The 21717-nt window shown below is 45.3% G+C and overlaps 1 protein-coding gene across 6 annotated transcripts in view; it reads left to right on the top strand.

The window, feature by feature from the left end:
• ACACA (acetyl-CoA carboxylase alpha) overlaps positions 1–21219 on the top strand; it is a 195360-nt gene extending 174141 nt beyond the window's left edge. For all 6 annotated transcript variants that reach the window (XM_080982741.1, XM_080982739.1, XM_080982740.1 and 3 more), the window contains 4 exons: positions 2645–2799; positions 3994–4164; positions 14232–14368; positions 16758–21219. In XM_080982741.1, coding sequence (XP_080838867.1) covers positions 2645–2799; positions 3994–4164; positions 14232–14368; positions 16758–16884 — 590 coding nt within the window. In that variant the 3' untranslated portion in view covers positions 16885–21219. The remainder of the gene's footprint in view (positions 1–2644; positions 2800–3993; positions 4165–14231; positions 14369–16757) is intronic.
• The last annotated feature ends 498 nt before the right edge of the window (positions 21220–21717 follow it).

The raw sequence follows: 21717 nt of genomic DNA, 5'->3' as shown, positions 1-21717 counted from the left end.
ATAACCCCCCACCCACCCCAGAAAAATATGTGAAACAGCCTCTGTCTGTCTGTCTGTGCTTTCCCCAAGAAGGTTTGGGGATTTTCCTTTAGTTTTATTCAAACGTAGATGTCGGAACCTTCAACAACACGTGTTCCTGGGCCGCAGTGTGGTTAGCAGTGCTAGTACAATAAAATAAAACATTTCTTAAAAGCAGTAGACAAGTTGCCCACATGTCAACAAAGTAGGCCCCTGGCGAGGCTGCTTGGAGAGAGGATTTCAGATACAAGGTGCCACCACTGAAAAGTCTCTGTAGTTGGCTCCTGCCTTATCTTTTATGGTGGAAGGCATCCATGGGAGAGCTAGGGAGGTGGTCTTCAACTCACTTTTCCAGTTCCTACTCTCTGCTCTCCAACCAAGCCTTTGTGAGTGGCGGGGTGTGGGTGTGGGTAGGACTGGTGACAGGGAGGGGTTCCTATAGACAGGAGAAGTGCAGTAGGCCTCATCCTTCAGCCATCAGTGACTCTTGGCATGTCCACAAGACCTAATAATAATTGTATTATATTGCTCTTTAATGTTGTTGTTGCAGACTTGTAGCTAGCTGTGCGTTACCTAAGAGGTCTTCAAATGGCTTACATTTAAAACCATAAAACTTAAATATATTGCACCACGGAAAATAAATTTAAAAAATCATACGAACACTTTTATACAGCATGCAAAAAGCAGCCCCTTCCCCCAATAACAGCCATAGGACGCTTTGACAGCACACTGACAGTAGAACAGAACTGGCTCAATCCACCAAGGGCCATGCAGGGGAATGATAAGTCTTTACCTGGCACTGAACGGATGCTAATGATGGTGCTAGGCAGAACTATCTGGGGTGAGTGCTTCAGAGATGGGGAGCCACCACTGAAAAGGTCCTCTCCCTTGTCATTGTCCTCCCTGCCTTCCTCAGAGAAGGGGCCTAGAAAAGGGGGCCTTTCCTGTTGTTAATGAAACCTCCCTGAGGGACAGGCAGAGATAACTAGCCGGTAGCAAACTTGGCATAAGCCAGGCTCACTCTGAAGGGGCAGAGGGTTACTCTGAGGTTCTGAAATGGCATGTATAGGGAGCAGGCGGCCTTCCCCTCAGTGCCAAACGGCACGAAACACTTGTCATGTGTTTTTCCCGTGTTGCTAATTTAAATAGTGTGGTGGGCCAATTGCATGCACACGTGTGTGTATGGTTAAGCCTTTGTGTGCCCACTGTGGTTCCAGCTGGAACTGTCCTCCCCAAAGACCTGCTATTTGCAGTGGGAAGAAATACGATGGCTATTCTTGTTTTCCCCAGCATGGCCCCCAGGAGAAATGGCTCCAGTGCACAGGCCCACTCAGCTTCTGTTTGGCTTCATTCCGAGGTGCACATACAATGTTAAATGCAAATTCCAGCATTAGATTCCAGCCATAGTCGAGTGTGGCTAAGCTTATTAAAATCCTCATTGGATCAAAGGGCGCACAGTGACTGACTCAGTCTATCAGCACCCTGCTTTGAGCTGTCCATGGTGCTAGCTCTGAGTGGGCCTAGTAGCCAAGCGCATGGCAGTGAGCTGCCCATGGTGCTGCCTTTATGGGTCATCATTCATTCATGTTGCACTGAGCATAGCGCAGTTTCTAAACTGGCCCTGTATTTTTTATTCTTAAAAAGAATTTATAGACCAGTTAAAAACAACTGCACATATGAAAACAGTTAAAAGTAGTTCTGTTGCAGATGCAGAGTGAGATGAAAAAAATCAACTGAATGCATGTATTTTGACATTCAGATCCCAGTTTGATTGGAGGTTATTTAACCCATTGGGTTCTTTTTGTTGGGGCTGGGTAGATATTGGTCCAGTCCGGAAATGCAGACCTAATCTCCTGAAAGCAGGGGTGGGCAGCCTGTGGCTCTCCAGGTGTTGCTTGATGAGGCAGGTGGGAGTTCCACCACATCTGGAGCTTATATTACTCAGCAACAGGGTCAGAATTTTCTGAATGAAGCAGGTGGGATTGTCTAACAGGGATATGTGTGTGCTTCTTTCTTGTCCCACACAGATCCTTGTGCTTCGCCCAAGAATGCTGTTCTCTGTCCCTCCAACTCATTTCATCTCCTTATCCTCTGTCCTTCAATTCCTTCCCTGCAACCCTGCTCTGTAGCTTGGAAATTCAAAATCTAGATCTTAGAAGCACCGTAGATTATGGCGTGTGAAGCTGCGATCTCTGTAGATTTGCATGCGTTTTATAAATGCAGTCTGCTCTCTCGCTCTTTCTGTGTGATTGACTCTGCTCTGAGTCTGTATCAGAACTATTGGGTTGGATAGCAGGACACTGAACTGGCCAAGGATATAATGGTGTGAAAATGAGGGGCTCTTTGGGCTCTTGGGACCTTCTGCCTATTTTCCTTCAGGGCCTTGGAACATCTACAGTGTCCCAGTATCTTCTTCTTCTGCGCCTTGGGATCTCTGAGGTCTTGAGCTCGCTTATTCGCCTGTGAGGGAACCCGAGTAAATACTTGTTTCTAAGCTGTAGGGGTGGAGGAGCTGAGAGTGGTTTTTTTTGTTCCCTGCGGCTCGTTCCTTCTGCTTCTTTCTCTCTCTCTTCTCCCCTGCGGTCTCTGACAGGTATCCTTTTTTGTTGTTGTTGTTTGATTTTAGGCACCCCGGAGCTAAGCCCAGCTGAGCGGAAGGAACTGGAGACCAAGCTGAAGGAACGGGAGGAATTCCTAATTCCCATTTACCATCAGGTAGCAGTGCAGTTTGCTGACTTGCACGACACGCCCGGCCGGATGCAGGAGAAGGGTGTCATTACGGTAAGTACGATGAATCCTTTTCTTGCTGCTGCTGCTGCTGTCAAAAGCTCCGGCGTGCACAGACATCCTTTGAATGGTCACTGAGGAGGTCCTCACAGCCCCAAATTTCAAAGAAGCAGGGGTGGGTGGGGGAGCCGTGGCCAGCCGTGGTTTATACTAACCATGCGGCATTAATATTAAAATTTTGGAAAGGAAAAGAGAGTTTCAAGATATTATCCCTAGCAACGTTTAGGAAAGAGTTTGCAATCTAGAGGGAGCAGGGACATCAGATGTGAACATGAATACAGCAAGTGGCTTGATACCATTGGTCCACAAAGTGCCCTCCCTGTGGAACGCCCTCCTGTCAGATGTCAAACAGACATTATACAACCTTCTGTAGACATCTGAAGGCAGCCCTGGGAAGCTTTCAATGTGTGATGTTCTGTTGTGTTTCTGTATATTCTGTAGGAAGCTGCCCAGAGTGACTGAGGCAACCCACTCAGATGGGTGGGGTACAAAAAATTATTATTCTTCTTGCCTACATTGACTGGCATTGGCTGTCCAGGGTTACAGACAGGGGACATTCCCATTGGGGACTGAACCCAGGACCTTCTCTCTCTCAGGTCATATTTCATAGAATCGTAGAACTGAAGAGTTGGTAGAGGCCACAAGGGTCCTCTACTCCAACCCCCTGCAATGCAGGAATCTTTTGCCCAACATGAGGTTTGAACCCACGACTTTTGAGATCAAGAGTCTCATGCTCTACCAAGGTGGTTGGGGCCGCACATCTGTCATCACAATGACCTGTGACTTTACCTACTCCATACCTGCTGGAGGGCAGGGAGGTATGTCTTGCCTAAGCAGACTCATGGGCCAAATGGGGAGGGCTGATGGTCTAAGTTAGGCCCATGGACCAGAGGTTCCCCGTCTTGGATTAGTATGTGTGTGTGTAGGGGGAGGTTCACAGAACTCTAGCCCAACAGTTGCCATTAATTTGATTTTGAATTGATTTTAGAATGAGTTGATTTTAGAATGCATTTTAATTAATTGATTGGGATTTTATGTGAATTGTGTTGCTTTTGTTGTTGTTGGCCGCTCTGAGCACGGCTTCGGCTGGGGAGGGCGGGATATAAATAAAATTATTTATATATTTGTTTATTTGCCACGTCCATTGCAACTCATCACCTCCTCACCCCCCCCCCCCCATGCACACAGGATATTCTGGAGTGGAAAACATCCCGCACTTTCTTTTACTGGAGGCTCCGGCGCCTTCTCCTTGAGGACCTGGTCAAGAAGAAAATCCATGATGCCAACCCAGAACTGACAGATGGCCAGATCCAAGCCATGCTAAGACGCTGGTTTGTGGAAGTTGAGGGCACGGTCAAGGTAAATATGAACGCATACCTTTTTCTGGCTTACATTCAGCCCACATTTGGAAGGTCCTGCCTTTACAGTCCTCCTTCATGGCTATAAAGTGAATGTGTGGGGTCAAAGCCTGGCAGATTCCTAGAAGCTGAGGTTGGGGTGATGGGGAGCTGTGTAGAATTTCCAGTGGTCTGCAGACAAGGGGAAATCTCCTTTCTCTGCCCCCTCACGGCTAACAAAGTCAGAATAAGTTTATGCAAAATAGGCAGATTGAGTTAGGCGATGTGATTTGCATCTGTTACATGTTTGGGAGAGTTGTTTGTCTCTTGATCTGTTCCCTATGCAATTTGGACACCTCTTTACGATATCGTAACCAAATTCTGTGTGGCGGTTCCTAAAAAGGAGGAGCAGGGTTTTGTTAGCGCCTAGATAGCAATGGGTTTTGAATCAAGATGGCAGGCTGAACCTTTCAAAGTGAGCAGATTTGAACCACTGATTTAAAGAATGCACTTATTTCATTTCGGGGAAGGAGGTCCTTGAATTACTGAGAAATACCAGGTGCTTCCGCCAAGTAATTTGTACAAAGCAAAGAATTCAGCTGGTCCACAAGGCAGAATTTGGTGGACTCAATCCAGGTTAGACCTCATTCTTCCCAAGAAGCATGTTTGGGATGCAGGCAGGGGTGGAACACTTCCCCAAACAAAAAACTCCATTTCTCTCCACATGGAAAACAAAGATGTGGGTTTGTGTCTGATTTTGCCCAGCGAGTAGATTATAAAGGTACAGAGGGATCTTCTATCACAGTTCAGCTTTTCTGCCAAGAACCGACACGTTAGATGCTTAGGAGCATTTTCCTTGAAGCAGTTGAATTTTTGGAGGCCTCACTCATCCTGCTCTACTACTGTACTTATTTCTGCCTCTTTCCAAAAGGAACATCTTCGTGTTCCTTCTGTTTATTTTAACCTGTCCAAGAGAGCTTGTTGTGTTCACTTCTCCCTCCCCTCACATCATGAACCTCATTCTCTGTTTTCAACCTTGGTTATATTTTATGCTGGACAGTCTCTACGGCTGCTGCTCCTTTGTCACAGACGTGCTGTTACGCCCTTCCTGTTCTGTGACTTGAAGGGCAGTTGAGATACATAGATTCATATCTCCTGTGAAGTGCTCTGGGGCGCTGGAAGAGAAAAATATATTTGGGGAAGGGGGAAATCACACACACACACACACACACACACACACACCCTCTGGAGGGCTCCAAGCTTTTGAAGGTAGTGTCTGAGCATATTTCTCTCTTTTTTTTTTTAAAGAAAAAAAAAAGCCAGGCATCTAGTTAGCTAATACATTACACCAATCAAGGAGAGTTATCTTAAGCCACAATTAATCTGCTCCCTGGCATATGTTGATAGGAGAGCATCATGCTGTTTCTTAATTAAAGGCAAACGGATTAAAAATGATTAATAAGAGTATTAAATATTCGCCTAAACTAAAAGTGTTGGGATTCTCGCGCAAATCCTGGCTTTACCCAGGTCTGCAAAGTGGCAGGCATTTGCAGTGTGGATAGGAGGTGGCAGTGCTAGGATGGGATGGGAAGCGGTGGGAGAGAGAGGGAGGAATTTCTTCATCATTGGCTTATGAAATATTGATTTGTATGCGGGGGAGCATCGCTGTTGCGTCTGGGGGTCGGAGCAGCCGGCTGTGGCTGCAGGTTTAAAATAAGAATAATTGCAAATAACCTGGCAACCGTCGCAATTTTATTATTTCCTGCCATCGCAGGATTTTAATAGATTTCGTCAGGAGACTCCTGAACAAAAAGTTTACACCTTAGGTTAAAATTTTGTCTCCTGATTTAATTGATTAGTGGAACTGAGGTTACACAGAGGTATCCATGCCCTCACCTTTCCGTCTGCCAAATTTGATTGGGGGGGAGGGAGAAACTTGAGGTTGGGTCATTCACACAAGCAGATAGTTTGCCTTTTCTAGATGAAAAACCTGTAGCTCTTTCTCATAGAAGACAGCAAGCAACTGACACAAGCAACGTTCTGCAGAATACATCTGAAGGATGCATCAAAATCAGTGCCCACCCAATCCTTTAAATCTCAGCCTTCCATAATACTGATTGGGTTTGAACTTGTATGTTTTTGCAGCTCTTGTGGCAATGTTCTAGATTCCTAGAATACAACCTTTTATTTTATTTTTTTTAAATCATATTTATTAAAGTTTCCAAAAATATAGAAATACAAAGAAAAAAGAAAAAGAAAAAAAGATATTTAAAAACCTTACTTTCATTGCCTACTTTCTGGGACTCCCCCCCTCCCCCCCCTGACTGTATTCCCCTTTCCTTAATTTGGTTCTACAAGCTCTCACTCCCAATTTGAAGCTTAATTTGTTTAACCCACTATCCAAATTGAATTGTACAAATCTTACCACCGTCCCACATCATTAACAAGAAAAGAAAAAAGATTTTCCCCAAGATCCACCCCAGTTCCTTCCACGAATTCCCTTTTTTTAAACACGTCCAATCAAAATAAAATAACATGCGTAAGTTATATAAAGAAATAGAAAATAAAAGATATAGAAAAATTCAAAAGATGGTTACACAGCCTTTGGATTCCAAATCTCCCCCCCCCCCTTCCCCGGTTTGAATTCCCCATGTCCATCAGTCTATACATTATCAGCTTGGAAGTCTCAATTCATGACCAGATTTCTCCCCGATTCCATCTTGCCGGTTTTCTTTTAATTTGTTAATTTTAATAATATTTAACTTCAAGTGTCCAATCTAACAAAGGCCTTTAATTTCCTTGATCTTTACCACTCCTCCCGTTGTTCTTTCCGTGTCGTAATCAGTCCTTTGTTCTTCTTATTCCTCACTTTCTCAGGTTTCTTGTCCTGTTCAGCTGCTAAAACTTTCTAATTCAGAAATCTGGTATCTCTACAGAGGTTTGTTATTCAGGAACAAAAACTTACGTCCAGTCCCTTCCTTTCTTCAATAGAAAATTCTATTGTCTCCTTTAATGTAAATACCTCTGTAGACAAAATACTATTTCAGTTTTGCAGCTTTCCCAGAAGATAACAAGTCCTGTGCGAATCCCAGAGTATTTTTCCACTTACGACCGTTCTTGTAATGTCCCGAAACCCCTCTAGGGGGATTGTAATAACTTTGTATCCTCTAATCCAAAAATCAAATTGTTGCTTATTTTCCAACAGTTTATATCCATATTATAGCAAATTGTAACAAAATTAACCAGCAAAGTCCTCATAAACAAAGTCCTCTTTATATTCTCCAGCTTTGACAGCTACTTTGACAGCTGTCAAAGTCTCCGTCTCTCTTCACCAGGCTCCGCGAATCGCCCCGGTTCCCAGGGGGGGGTTGCATTTTTCTTCTCACCCTCCACTCTTCTCCTCCAGCACAGTTCTTATAATTTCCCATCGTGAAGTTAATGATTTTTATCAGGAGTATACTTCCCTTTGGACCTTGGTTACCCAGTCCTTGTTTTGGAATGCTTACAGTAGGGGGGGGGATTGACTTCCTTTTTAAATCGCCCCCGCTCGTGCCAAATCCGAAATTTTGAACCCGGTTTCCCAATTACTCACGGGTTGTTGTTAATAGTCCAAATTTTCAATGGAAGAAGTCAGCGCTCTCCGTCGAATGGCATGCGGCTGCGCTCGGCAGGGAAAGCAGAAGACTCAAAGCACCACGCCGCTCCCCGGCACCCGATCCGAAGCCTTTAAAAAGGCTCCTTCACGAGTCGGGAGGGCGCTAATGGTGCAAGCCGAGTCACCCATGTCCACGGACTCCGTGCCCGTGGTTTTTAAGGGTCCCCGCGTCGCCGGCGCGGTAGGACCCAGCCCCTGCCGAGCAGACTCCCTCCGGAGCTCGGAGGGAGTCCGCCATTCGGCGATGGCGCCAACCCGGAAGTCTAGAATACAACCTTTTAATAACTGACAGTAGCTTTAGCTAGATCCAAGTATAATATGTATCTCAAAAATGAGAAAAAGTCCTTACTTATATTTGCTTTTAAAAGGTAATATGCAAATTAATATAGGTCAGCTGATTAATCACCAACCACCACAAAATTAGTTGGTTGTCAGACCCTATTATAATTGATTTATGCAATATTTTCAAATGTGGCACGTATTTGGTAATCTGTGTTACCTTTTAAAACATTATTTACACTTAACCTGCTTGCTTTTGCACTATCAAGCCACTCAAGGTGGCTCATAGCCAGCAGGTAAAAAACAAAACAAAACACAATACAGTATTGTAAAGCATTACAAAATAACAGGACTGGGCCAAAATAGAGCAGGGCATTGTGCAAAAAAAGAAAAGGTAACACACAGACATACCCTTGGCATTTTGGGGAGGTGGTTACAAACAGGGGTGAACATGAAGCTGCTTCCCCAATTTCCATTCAGACAGCAACAGCATCTACCCCTTTCCTTTAACCTTGTGAAGCCTGTGGTTATGCTTCATCCTCCATAACAGGCATAGGCAAACTCGGCCCTCCAGCTGTTTTGGGACTACAATTCCCATCATCCCTGACCACTAGTCCTGTTAGCTAGGGATGATGGGAGTTGTAGTTCCCAAAACATCTGGAGGGCCGAGTTTGCCTATGCCTGCTCTATAAGCCTGGGCTGATGGTCTAGTAGAGAGCATCTGCCTTGCATGCATGCAGAAGGTCCTAGGCTCATTCCCCAGCATCTCCTGGTAGGGCTTGGAGAAACTACTGCCTGAAACTCCGGGAAGCCGCTGCCAGCCAGTGTAGACAACACTGAGATAGATGGACCAATGATCTGACCCAGTGTAAGGCAGCTTCCTCTGTTCGTTATACTCCATCCTTCTCCCTGACACCGTTCCGGGCGCTGGTGCCACCACTGAAAAGGTCCTGTCCTTAGAGCAGGAATGGGGGGGAACCACTGGCCTTCCAGGAGAGTCAGTGTGGCGTAGTGGTTAGAGTGATGGATTAGGACCTGGGAGACCAGGGTTCAAATCCCCACTCAGCCCATGAGGCTCACTGGGTGACCTTGGAGTCAGTCATTCACTCTTGGCCTAACCTACCACGCAGGGTTGTTGTGAGGATGAAATGGGGAAGAGAAATATGTACGCCACCTTGAGCTCCTTGGAGGAAAGGTGGGATCTAAGTGTCATGAGCAGATCAAACAGACAGATGTAGCTGGACTCCAGATCGCATCAGCCCCAGCCTGAAGGGACAGTGGTGAGGAGCTGTAGTTGGGCAACATCTGGGAGCCACATTGCCTTGGAGGGTCAATTTGTTCCCTAAAGTATCCTAAACTCACTGAGTGATTGGCTGTAGGTGAGCAGGAAGAGAGAGAAATTGTGTATGTGCTCTGTGCCAGACATGTGACCAACTGAGCTTTTCGGAGCCAGAGGAATTTTCCAGGATCAGTGCAGTGCAGTATTTAAATCAAGACCTTCTTGCTGTTCAAGAGCCAGGCCTTGAGCCTCCAAATTAGCCTTCCTAATAGCCCTGCCAGAGGGTCACCCATTGTTCCTAGTTAGGGGAAGCTGAGGCTGAGAGATGATTTTAATTCAACCTGCCAAGGCTCTCTCAACAGCTTGTTAGGAAAAGCACCCTCAGTTGTCAGAGCCTTGCTCGTAATTTTGGGAGCAGTGAAAATCAAGATCTCTCCATCTCTCCCTCAATGTAAATACTGCAGTTGGTCCAAGAAGCACCCTGGCCAGCCCTGTATTGGTGCCATGAGATTTCATCATATATTTAGAGCGATTGTAATCACCAAAAAAAGAGGCTTGCACATAATTAAAGCCAAGATAGTTCCCTGCTTGCAGGCTTACAATCTGAAAGTCATGACACAAAAGGAAAAAGGGACAGGGACGGAGGAGCAGGCACCAATTCTTAATGTTAGCAGTTCTTAGTTACACCGTCCAGCCATTATTACCTGAATTTTCTAAAGCAGCAGCTTTGCAAGAGATCAGGCAAAAAATTATTTAAATGGAGAACCTGGGATCACTCATGTGCTGAGCATTTACTTAACCACTCAACTGTGGCTTCTCTCTCCCTCTCTTTTTAATGATGCTTCCAACCATCATAGCAGAGAAATGTTTCAATAGCAATCTAATTCTGAAACAAAGCAAGGGGTTGGCTATAAAAAATGCATTCCTTGTCCCCACCCCAAACTTGGATTTGTTTTTTGAGATCCATATATAAAAGCGTTTCCCTTTTATATTATGGATAATTTATTTTTCTATTTTTGCAGAGTACAATGCATTTACAACTTTTGGCCATACTGGTCTTGAGAATTTCTGTTGCTTATTAAAAAAGAATTCAGAATAGAACCCTCATGGCCATATTACCTTGTTTTAAATCTGCCAAACACAAGACGTCTGATGAGAAAAACCCAAGTTCATTATGGTTGGGCTGGGCCTCTTTTTTTTTAGCTGTATGCTTGAGGATGACAGGGGCGGGGGGGGGGGATTATTTTACTCGCTACGTTTCCCGATAGCCAAGGAATTAAGAGCTAAATTTGTAACTCGGCTCCTAATGCTCTTTACGTTTTGTTACGGCTTCTAGCTAAGCGACTAAAACCATTACACACAACCCGGGGTGGTGGTATAATCCCAACCGCTGTAGCATTTGGCATACGCCATATTAAAGTATGTGGCTAAAGTGGTCCTCCTTGTGGTTCCCCCCTTTTCCTCTTTGCCTTTTGGCTGCGATTCACGACTGAAGAAGAGCAGGACTCTTAAGGTTCATTTTGACGCATCCCCATGGCCAAAAGGGTGCTTCTCTGGGAGTGAGGCTCAAGCCTGTGTGAGGGTTTGGGGTTTTTTTGCATGTTTGCTTGCCTCCTGGCCATGGGCTTGCCCCTCCAAGAAGCGCACCAGCTGGTTGCAGCCCTTAAGCCGCCGAGATACTTCATCTCTGATTTTTTTTGACACGACCGCCTATTAAATCATGATGCGGAATTCATTGTCATTCCGACTTTGACTTGGTTAGCGATATAACTGAGAAGGATAGTGCACCTTTAAATGATGAGCTTTTGTGTTTAATTACCCAAATAAAATGACATAAATATGAATGAGCGCTAATGGTGGTACTTGGGTTTTTTTCTCTCTCTCCTCCGGAAACCATTAACGATTCTTAAATGATTTGTAAAGAAAATGAGAGGCAGAGGGAAGCTAGGAGAGAAGGCTATTAGGCTTCTAACACACTCCTGAATGATTATGTAGTCAACTACCTAGCAAATACTGAGCTAAATGATCTTGCCTCCTCCCTTCATCAAAAAATTTTTTTTTAAAAAAAAAAAATTGCTGCTGAGGTTTTTGTCGTGGTTGACCTCTCTTGTAATCGTCATTGCTTCTAAAATAGGGGGTTAGGTTTCCTTGACTGGTTTTTACAAGCAGGAGGCACAGAATTCTACTTCATTGTTTTTCTTTAAAAAAATAAAATTCCCATTTCTTGCTTGCTTGCAGTACTAATGTGGACTAGTAACTTGCTTACCATAAAGCTGTGTTTTGGAGGGCAAAGCAGAAATGACTGGATATTGCTGCTTTGGTATAGTTGAAGCTTCTTAACTTTCCCTACATGAGCAATATTAATTTTTCAAGCTGGCATACTGGTGGGGCTGTGGTGCCCATCCTCAGAGGAGGCAGCCTGTTGTGTCTCTGCATGATTATGTGCTCTGTTCCTCCTCCTAAACAGCCTCCCCTGAGAGCAGATAATACTGCTGCATCGGTCTCTCCCAAGAGAAAGAGGCATCCCTCTGAGGCGGTCTGTGCATAACAGAGACTCATGCAGAAACAGAGGATAAGCCCAGCAGAGGAGAAACGCTTGTCCTCAGAGTATCTCACCTTCCATCGCGTTCTGTGGGGCTGCTGTATGGTGGAGGTTTACGGTGGAGCAGGCACGGCTCACACACCTTTTCCATACCATCCGCACCATGTCTCAAAATGCCAGCCTGTAACTTCTTTGACATTCCGTCTGGATTTTCTCTTACTGCTGAAAATCCATTAAGAAGAACCAACCTGTTATAGATCTGCGATTGTGCCTAGTGTGGAAGCTCATTAGCACATTTTTGGGTGGTTTGTCACGCGTGAGAGAAGACACTTCAGTGGACATTTCTGTATTGCTACAGCCTTACTTCCCGTTGCTGCTTGCCTGGGTACAACTTTGGCGTTTTGTTTCTGGCGCCCCCAACACGAAACATTTTCCTGTTTCCACTAATTTTTGCAGGCAGCAAATCTACCACTGAGCTGCAGCTTTTCCCTCTGGTCAGTGATAGCCAAAGTGGTGCTCTTCAACATTTTTTCAACTCCAGCTCCCATCATCCTCAGCCCACAGGGATGATGGGTGTTGTAGTCCAGCCACCTTGGCTACCTCAGCTCTGATTCATGCTAAGTGGTTCTTGCTTGCCTAATTAGATGTGGGTGGAGAGCAGCAGGCAGGGACAGAAACCTAAGAAGCTGCCTTACACCAAGGCAAGCCACTGGTCCATCTAGCTCAGTATTGTGTACACTGACTGGCAGCAGCTTTCCAGGGTTTCTGCAAAGAGTCTTTCTCAGCTATACCTGGAGATGCTATTGGGGATTGAAACTGGAGCCTTCTGGATGCAAAGCATGTCTAGTACCACTGAGCACAGTCTTTGTCCTGAAAAGAAAGCAAGATTCTAGTCCTCTTGATTCTAAACATAGTGTTGTTTAAACCTATCTAAGGAAGCTGCCTTGTTAGCGTATAGTGTATGTATGCAGCAGCAGAAGTTAACTTTAGTTAATTGAATTTTTCCTTGGAGCACATCTTTAGTTGAAATATATTCAGCCTGAGACTTGGTAAAAAAAGAAAAGAAAGAAAGCTTAGGTTTATTAAAGGAAATATATTATTGACAGGAAAGTGTTCTATAGTCTTAGCTGGAGGAAAAAAGCCATGCTTTGTTCTCAGTAGATACATCCAAGATGCCCATGTCCTTTGATGTCCAGAAAACATGTGAGGAAGAAGAGGAATTCATAAACAGGATGCAACTTAAGATGTACCAATCTAAGCATCAAAGGATAGAGATATGTTAGTTAAAGGTCCAGGGATAGGCCAGGAATTGGGAGGTCCCTTACTCTGTCTGTCTAAAACTTCCAACGAAGCTGATGATCCATCTAGCTCAGGATTGTCCAAACTGACTGCGACAGTAAGGTGTGCAGTTTAATTTTTTGTAAATTTATTCAGCAAGGGATCTTAAAAATATGTCTTTGGGTGTGAGGAATTCAAATTTGTTGTTGTGATTGGACAACATTTAGCTTAGCAAGTCTATGTTTGATGAAAAAGCACATCAAGTGCTTTTGAAAAACTAAAGAATTTTAATTCTGCCTTCTGAAAATGTCAGGTACTGCTTAATAATAATAATAATAATAATAATAATAATTTGTATACCACTCTATACTCGTAGGTCTCAGGGTGGTTCAAAACATAAAGTTACAATATAAAACGTACAAAATACACAGTAAAAATAATTAAAACAGTTAATACTAATACAAACTAAAAAAACACATTCCCCAACAAAAGCCCCTAAACAGTACCCCTGCCCACAAATACAAAATACATATTAAGAAATAATATTTTAAAAGAATTTAAAAGAATCCCATCCCCTAAATAAAACAACACACACCCATGTTAAAACCCCATCCCTGTTAAAACCATAAATTTAGCACAAGGAGGCTAGCCCATGCCCTCATTCCACACTCCCAAAGTGCTATTAATTACTATTAATAGTTACTAGTCAGAATAACTATTGTGCTTATAACAATACTAATAGTAATATATAACTGTTTGGCGATCATTTTTAATGATTCTATGCAATTTTCCACACATTTTCCTTACCAACCTCAATGAAATTCTATCAATGCAACCAAAATATCTTTTGAATTCCCAAGTCATGTTTTTGAATTTGGAATTTGAAAGCTGGAAAAATCCATCAGCTCTCTTTCTCAGCCCTGCCTGGGGGATCCCACAGATGGAATCTGGGACTTTTGGCAGGTGCTCCACCCCCAAGCTTGTCTACAGCCCCCCTTATTGCCACTGACTTGGACCAGTTAAGCAAACAAGGCCTGTTTTCTCCCCTCTTGGCAGGCGTACTTGTGGGATAACAACAAAGACCTGGTGGAGTGGCTGGAGAAGCAGCTGACCGAGGAAGAAGGTGCCCGCTCGGTGGTGGATGAAAACATCAAATACATCTCTCGGGACTACATCCTCAAGCAGATACGGAGGTAAGGGGCCAACTGGAAAGGGGACACTGGCCAGCTCTGTAGGAGAGCGCCACATTCTGTACAAATGGCCTGGTTCACAGAACCACAGTAAGCCAAACTCTGGTTTACTTCAGGGACGGGAAACTTTTTTGAGTCAGAGGGCCATGTTCCCTCCTGGTCAACCTTTCGTCAGTGTTGGGTGGGGGCAGAGGCAAAAGCTTGCAGAGCAATGGACGCAAACCTTTGCAGAGTGAGCTAGTTTCTACACACACTCCTCTCTCTCTCTCTCCCATCCAGGCAATTGGGAGGCATTATCCAGGCAAAAAACCCCAAGCAGGGTTCAGAAGCAGGGCCAGCGAGAATTTGGCCCCCCAGGCCTGAGATTTACCAGGGGTGTGCAGGGAGCTTTTAGCAGTTTTGCTGCTTCCTCTCGTCAAGCTGGTTTAGTGTGGTCCAAAAGCAGGCTTATGGTTAAACTCCTCCCTAACCATGAATTGTAGCCAAGGACAGAGCCATGGGGAGGGAGGGAGGGAGAAAGACCCATGCAGAACAAAGCTGTGAGTCCCAGTAAGCCATAATAATAATTTTTATTTTTTATACCCCACCCATCTGGCTCTCACTCTGGGCAGCTCCCAACAGAATATTAAAAACACAAAAAATTCAAACAATAAAAACTTCCCTAAACGGGGTAGCCTTCCGATGTCTTCTAAAAGTCAGGTAGTTGTCTATTTCCTTGACATCTGATGGGAGGGTGTTCCACAGGGCGGGCGCCACTACCGAGAAGGCTTTCTGCCTGGTTCCCTGTAACCTCGCTTCTCTCAGTAGGAGACCTTTGCAGGACCTCAGTGTCCGGAATGAATGATGGGTTATGATTCCCAAGCACACCTGGCAAATGGGGGATCTTTCCAGTGTTGTTGTGATACTTGTAACTCCAACAGCAAGCAGGCCTTGTACCTTACCATACATGAAAGTCCTGCAGGCAAAGGTTTAGGTATTTTGGCTCAATGTGTGACCCCCCAAAGCATGCAGGCCTTCCTGTCTCCCTTCCCACCTTTGCTGGCCAGCCTTGCTGACACCCCACAGCTCCAACGTCAGTGTGAGGATTCCTTCTTCTCAAGGAAAACAGGAACTCTTGGGGTTGTTTTTTTTAATCATTCCGGCCAAGCCAGCTATCTCAGCAGGAACTTGTGAAACTGCCTTATATAGATTTGTCCACCTAGCTCAGTACTGTCTACACTGACAGGCAGCGGCTCCCCAAGGTTTCCTGCTGGATTCAGACTCCAGTAGCCCTATCTGGAGATGCCATTGTGGGTTGGACCTGGTGCCTGCCTGCAAAGCAGATGCTTTGCCCCTGAGCTGCAGCCCTTCCCGCACCAAATGCTCTCTCCCCAGGGAGGCCTGCCTGGTGCCAGACTTGCCCTTGTTTCAGCACCAGGCAAAGAGCTTTTTGTTTTAGTGCCGAGTGATATTACATTGTTGAATCTATTATTTTATCACGGTTTGTGTGTGTGTATAAAGTTTGTAAATTGCTTTGGGGCTTTTTTAAAAGTGTGAAACAATGTACAAATTGAAAAAACCTAACCTAACATTCCCTTTAATCCCTCATCACATCTTAACACACTACCCAGTGGCCACTTGGGCCAGCAATACTTTGTTGGGGTTTTTTAATGTTTAAAAAAATGCAACGTTTTGAGTTTCCCAAGGTGACTTACAATTTAAAGGCTAACCAGGAAAAAAAACTTATTTATGTATTTGATTCCATTTATGAGTTGCTTCCCATAAAATATCTTGGAGCCTTTCACATTTTAAAAAATCACTATCATCATCAACAACTTAAAAACCATTCTATGTAGACAAACAGTTACAATGCAGACAGACTGGGATAAAGAGCTCCACTTAAAAGGCTGGCTGAAAACTTGTAAACAATATTGTAATCAATAACTTGGGAGGAAGAATGAGAGGTGCCTGCTTCGTGGTAAGGAGCTGTCCCCACAAACAATCGGCAGAAAGACACACCAATACAAAAATATACTTGTAATGTACTGCAAAAGCATTTTTAAAAGGATGATGACCAATATTACTATTTACGAAACAACCAATTATAGATCCATTTAAAGGATTAAGTCTTTTTCAACTGATTGGGGCTGAGTCCTCGGGAAAGGTTTGCTAAACTCTCATCCCTGGGGAATGTGCCCAAATAATCCTTCTTGTGCCTCAGCTGAGCAGTTGCTGTTGAGAGGCTCTTCTCCAAGATGCAGGTTAGGATCTTCTTTGCATCACTGGGCTTTGTTGCAACTGTAATTTCATATTTGTGGGTCTTCTTGCCGATGGTGTTAGGGACCCTTATTATCCTGTGGGGTCCAAGGAACTGTCTTCATGACCTGCTTCCTCCCTCTCTCTCACACCCTAGTTTGGTGCAGGCCAACCCGGAGGTCGCCATGGATTCCATCGTCCACATGACCCAGCACATATCATCGACGCAGCGAGCCGAGATCGTGCGCATTCTCTCCACCATGGACGCGCCTGCTTCAACGTAAGCCGGCAAGGCTGGAGGGGAAAGGTGCCCTGCCATTTTGCTCCTGCCTTCATCCATGTACCTTGACTCCCAGGAGGGGAAATGCTGGGAAAGGACTTCTTAATTATTTTCTTCTTTTTTGTGTCTTTTTTAAAAATCAGACTTGAATTTCAGAGTAGTCATGCGAGACTTCAGGAATACAGGCTTCCCCCACAAATGTAACTTATGGATGTCGTACAGTAGTCCCTATTTATTTAACAAAGTGTAAACTGGATTTGCGTCTCAGTCACTCTTGTGACTTCCAATGAGATCATGAAAGGTACCCTGGTACCATGAGGTCTTAATCAAGGGTGGGGCTGGGGGGGGGTGACCACAGGGGCCTTCAGCAGAAACCCCCCACCCCAAGCTTTTCATCTTGTGTACACTTTTTGTCCATTGTGTCGGTTACTTGACTTCTCCCAACCTTCCAAATGCAAAAGATCCAGTGTTTGTCAGTCGTATTTGGCAGCGGAGTGGTAGCGCCACCCCTAAAAGGGAGGCCCACAGCACCTCTTGCTGCTTCTGTTCTAAACTGGTTTAGACTCCCATCGTCTCTCTCTCCCTGCTGGTGGTGAGGTCATCCCCACTTCATGCACAAAGTTTAAATCATCGCCCTTTTTTTAGGTCATATTATTTCTCCCTGTGCACGATTGATTGGCCATCAGATGTTTCATTTCTGCGTTCATGCAATAAACCTAGGAAAGCCAGTCTGCAGGGCGGATAAAAAGCTCTGCAATGCTAAAATAGTCAGAAAACAGTGTTTATAAGAGGCTCCAGCCTTTGAGGGGAGAAACTTCCCTTCGTTCTATTGGACTTCGAGAAATCTGAGGGCATTTCTGTTTCATATGAAAGTTATTTTGCAAGGTGTCTGGGGCATAATCCCATCTGAAATCATTCTGCCTTTTGCAGCAGAACGAACAAGGGTCACCCCAGCTATATATCCCTCATCTATAAAGTGTAGCACAGGCTTCTGACGACATCTCCCATCATCACGTGGCTGTGCTACCTGAATTGAGCGTAACTTTCCTTACAGCCTGGTTCTACCATGAAGCTTTCATGGAGAACAGAATCTTGACATTCAGTAAGGAGCAGTCAACATGGTGCTGTTCAGATGTCCCTGGCCTCCACATCAGCCTCAGTTCTTGGGTGTGATGGAAGGTATTGTTCAGTAACATGAAATGTGGGAGGGCACTTTGTTGGCCACCCCTGAAAGTAGGGGGCATGGACTTGAAGTTGTTCCTGTACAGTAAACCCTACAGGTGCCTATCCTTGCCTTCAATTCCTTACATACTTTGCTGGCAATGTTGTCAATCTGTAAGCTAGAAGTGGCACTTGCTTCTGTAAATCAACACTTGCGGCCTTGGTGGGTGGTGGGCTGGCTGGCTTGCGCCAGAGGACCTAACCTTGAACAGGTGGAGCAGAAAGGTAAAGCTGAGCATCTCCTGCCCCACTGGGTACAGGACACCCTTTTGTGTTGTCTCTTAAGACGGGGGGAGGTAGGAAAAAATGCAGCCTTGCGGGGGTGGGAACTGGCCTGCATCCAAGCGCTGCCGGCTGAGCAGCACTTTCACCAAGGCGCCAATTCAGGGAGCTACACTAGTGCAATAGCAGGAATTCACCTGCACACCTGTGGCCTTGCTTTTTTGGAGGGTCAGGTTGCCCATTGGCAGCAGGGGGATGGAGCAGAATACATATGCTACGCTCAGTCAGGCTTGCCTTTCCTACAGCCACCAGCCTCTGCTGGATCAGTCCAGTGGCTCATCTGGGCCAGCATCCTGTTCTTACAGTGGCCAATGAGACGCCCCAATAGGAAGCCCCAAAGCAGGATTTCTGAGGGCTAAAAAAGGGCACATGAGCAGAGAGGTGCTAGCAACTGCAGGGACCAATGACATACACACACACCCCTCACATCTTGTGTGGGTGAGGAGGAACTAAAATAAAAACACGGAGAGTGAAGGAAACCACTCTCCATTTATCCCCCCCCCCCACCTACGATCATGAGCATACCTGGCTTTCGGGAAGGCAGTTTGGGGGCATGGTCCTAGAGCACTCACACCTCCTTCCCAAAGCTGGGCAAGCATTTCTTAGGCTTTGGAAAGGCGGTGGGAGGATTCTGGCACCCTCCGGAGCCCTCACACCTCCTTCCCAAAAACCAGGTAAGCACCCCTCCACTTTATGGGCAGGGGCAGTTCCTAGCCTTCTGCATTTCTGCGTATACAGATGGACCCTTGGAAGCCAATCCTCGTGTAAGACACAAGTGGCCCGCAATGCTACACCCATGTTAGGAGGAGATGCTACTCACAGGCTGGTTGATCCAGCTGTTGAGCCTTCGATGACACTTTCAGGTGGTTAGTTGGGACAATAGCCATTATTGCACCAGTTCACCAACTTGGGAAAGGGGGGGGCGTGTTTCATGAAGGGGAAACACAGCATTAAATGAGTCACCCCACTACCATTCAATAAAATAATACTTTGTGCAAAATCAGTTTTAAGAAATGCCGTGTTGTTTCCCCTTCATTACAAGGAATTAAATTAATACACGTGTTCCAGCCAATTGCAAAAGGTGGTAGGGATCAAATTTTGTAAGGTGCGGAAATGCTAGATATGGGTTCTCTTGGAAGCCCTGTGGCATGCCTCTTTTGGCAGATGCCTGCATCCGGGGGAAGCCAGCCCCAATCCAAAAAAGCCTGCAATCCCACTTACCTAGGAGTAAGTCTCATTGAATTCAGTATATTTCCCCCCACAAAAATCCTATCCTGCCCTTCTTCCCAAAAGAGCAGAGGGGGCAATCACCAAAGCATTAAAACAATCTTTAAAAAGCTTTTAAATTAGCAAGTAATCTGAGACTTACTTCAGAGCGAGTCCCACTGAAAGGAAGAGCTGGCTACCACAACCTCAAGTCCCACTGCTTTCAGTTAAAGAAGCTTGCATACCCTGAAATGAAAGGGGGGAGATGGGTATGACCCACATAGACACACATCCAAGAGCCAAGGTTCTTGACCGCAGCGCCCTCTGCCAAGCAGACATCCTGAGTGGGTTGCCTTGTAATTAATGCAGAGCAGGGTCCCTAAGGCAGCTACAGGGTTATTGATAAAATACTGCTGTTCAGAAAATAATGGAAAGTGTCTGGAAAGGACAGCTGCTAAGAACCTTTAGCACTGTGCTTTGAACCCAATGGAAGGAGCTGGCTCCTAACATTCCTGAAAAAAGAGACTTTAGACCTGCATTCTCATTACCTGCCTCTTGAGGATTCAATGCAGCTGGCACCAACCTGGCACCATCCAGATGTTTTGGGCTACTATTCCCACTGGGAGTTAATTCAAAACATCTGGGGGCACCAGGCTGGCAAACACTAGTTTAGTGTCTTCCCTTCTTAAACTGCTTCTTGTTTACGTCACTAAAGGAAACCTAAGCCTTGCCCAAATACTTTCCAGGAGAGATAACGTCAGCTGAGCGTAACTCTAGGATGTTAACTGTAGTAAGCATGTGGCCACTTTTCTCTCTCTCCAAACGACACGTCAGAAAGGCCAAGGACTCGCAAATCCCCACAACTGGTTCTGCACTGCCAGATAAGTCCCGTTCCCCTGCAGCAATCGCCCAAGGTGGAGGAGTCCACCTGTACTGATGAACATGCCACAAAAAAGAGCACCTTTGTGCTCTCTGTTCTGCAGCAACCAGCTTCAATAATCCAGTCTGGTGACGATGCCGTGGCCTTCAAGTCAGCCACCCACCGTGTCTTGGGATCCTTGCCTTGCACTGCCTCCAAAAAGAATTGCGGTGGAAACGGGAAATCTAACCTGATGGAGGATTATCAGCAAATGTTAATAAATGCATCATACCTGCCACTGGCCACACAATGCTGATTGGGACCAGGGTGGGGACAGATGGGCGAACGTGAGAGTACGTGCTCTGGCCCCCCCTTTCTGGAGAGAAGAGAACATTTAAAACTGGGGTTGCCAACCTGTTGGGGCCAGCAAGCACACTGGGAATTTTGAGAAAGTGCCGTGAGCGTCAGTTACAAAATGGCTGTTGTGGGGGTGTGGCCTAACACAAAATGGATTATTTACTTTCAATGGGTAGCATATGAGGTACTGGCAGGCACACTGGTGTCGTGGTGGGGAGCCCTGATTTAAAAGATGCTGTTCTCATTAAGTCTGTAGCAGAAATACAGGCAGTGGAGGGGACAAGTGGAGAGAGAGAGCCCAGTTGAACCATCCGACAGAAGTATTAATTGATGTACGTCTTGGGACAACTTGTGGTGCTGATGTTTATTTCACTTACCTCAAGTTTCTTTTAATAAAAAAAATTCCAACCATCAGATTGCGTTGCGCTGTGAATTCCTTGACGCGGATTCCGTGTTTTCAGAGTGCAGCAGTTTCTGTCACAAAGCAGAAGCAAGAAATCGGGAATGCGTTAACTTCAGACTCTCATGCAACCTTTAACACCTGAGGCTCCCTCTCCAAGAAATCCGTCTCAGCATTTATGCCTCCCTCAAGAAAGATTGCAGCCAGAGGTGGCTCTACAGTGGTACCTTGGTTCTCAAACGCCTCGGTACTCAAACAACTTAGAACCCAAACACTGCAAACCGGGAAGTAAGTGTTCCGGTTTGCAAACATTTTTCGGAAGCTGAACGTGCTCCGTTTTGAGTGTTACGCTTCCAATTTGAGTGTTACGCTGAGGTCTGTTTGATTTTGCTATTTATTTTGCACTTTTGCAGCTCTTTTTTGTTTGGTTTTTGTGACTGTGTGGAACCCAGTTCAGCTACTGATTGATTGTGTGACTGCAGTACATTATTTATTGCTTTCATTTTATGGAT

This window comes from Podarcis pityusensis, assembly GCF_964106645.2.
Source record: "Podarcis pityusensis genome assembly, chromosome: 15".
Lineage (NCBI taxonomy): Eukaryota > Metazoa > Chordata > Lepidosauria > Squamata > Lacertidae > Podarcis > Podarcis pityusensis.
This window is presented reverse-complemented; position numbering and strand designations above follow the sequence as displayed.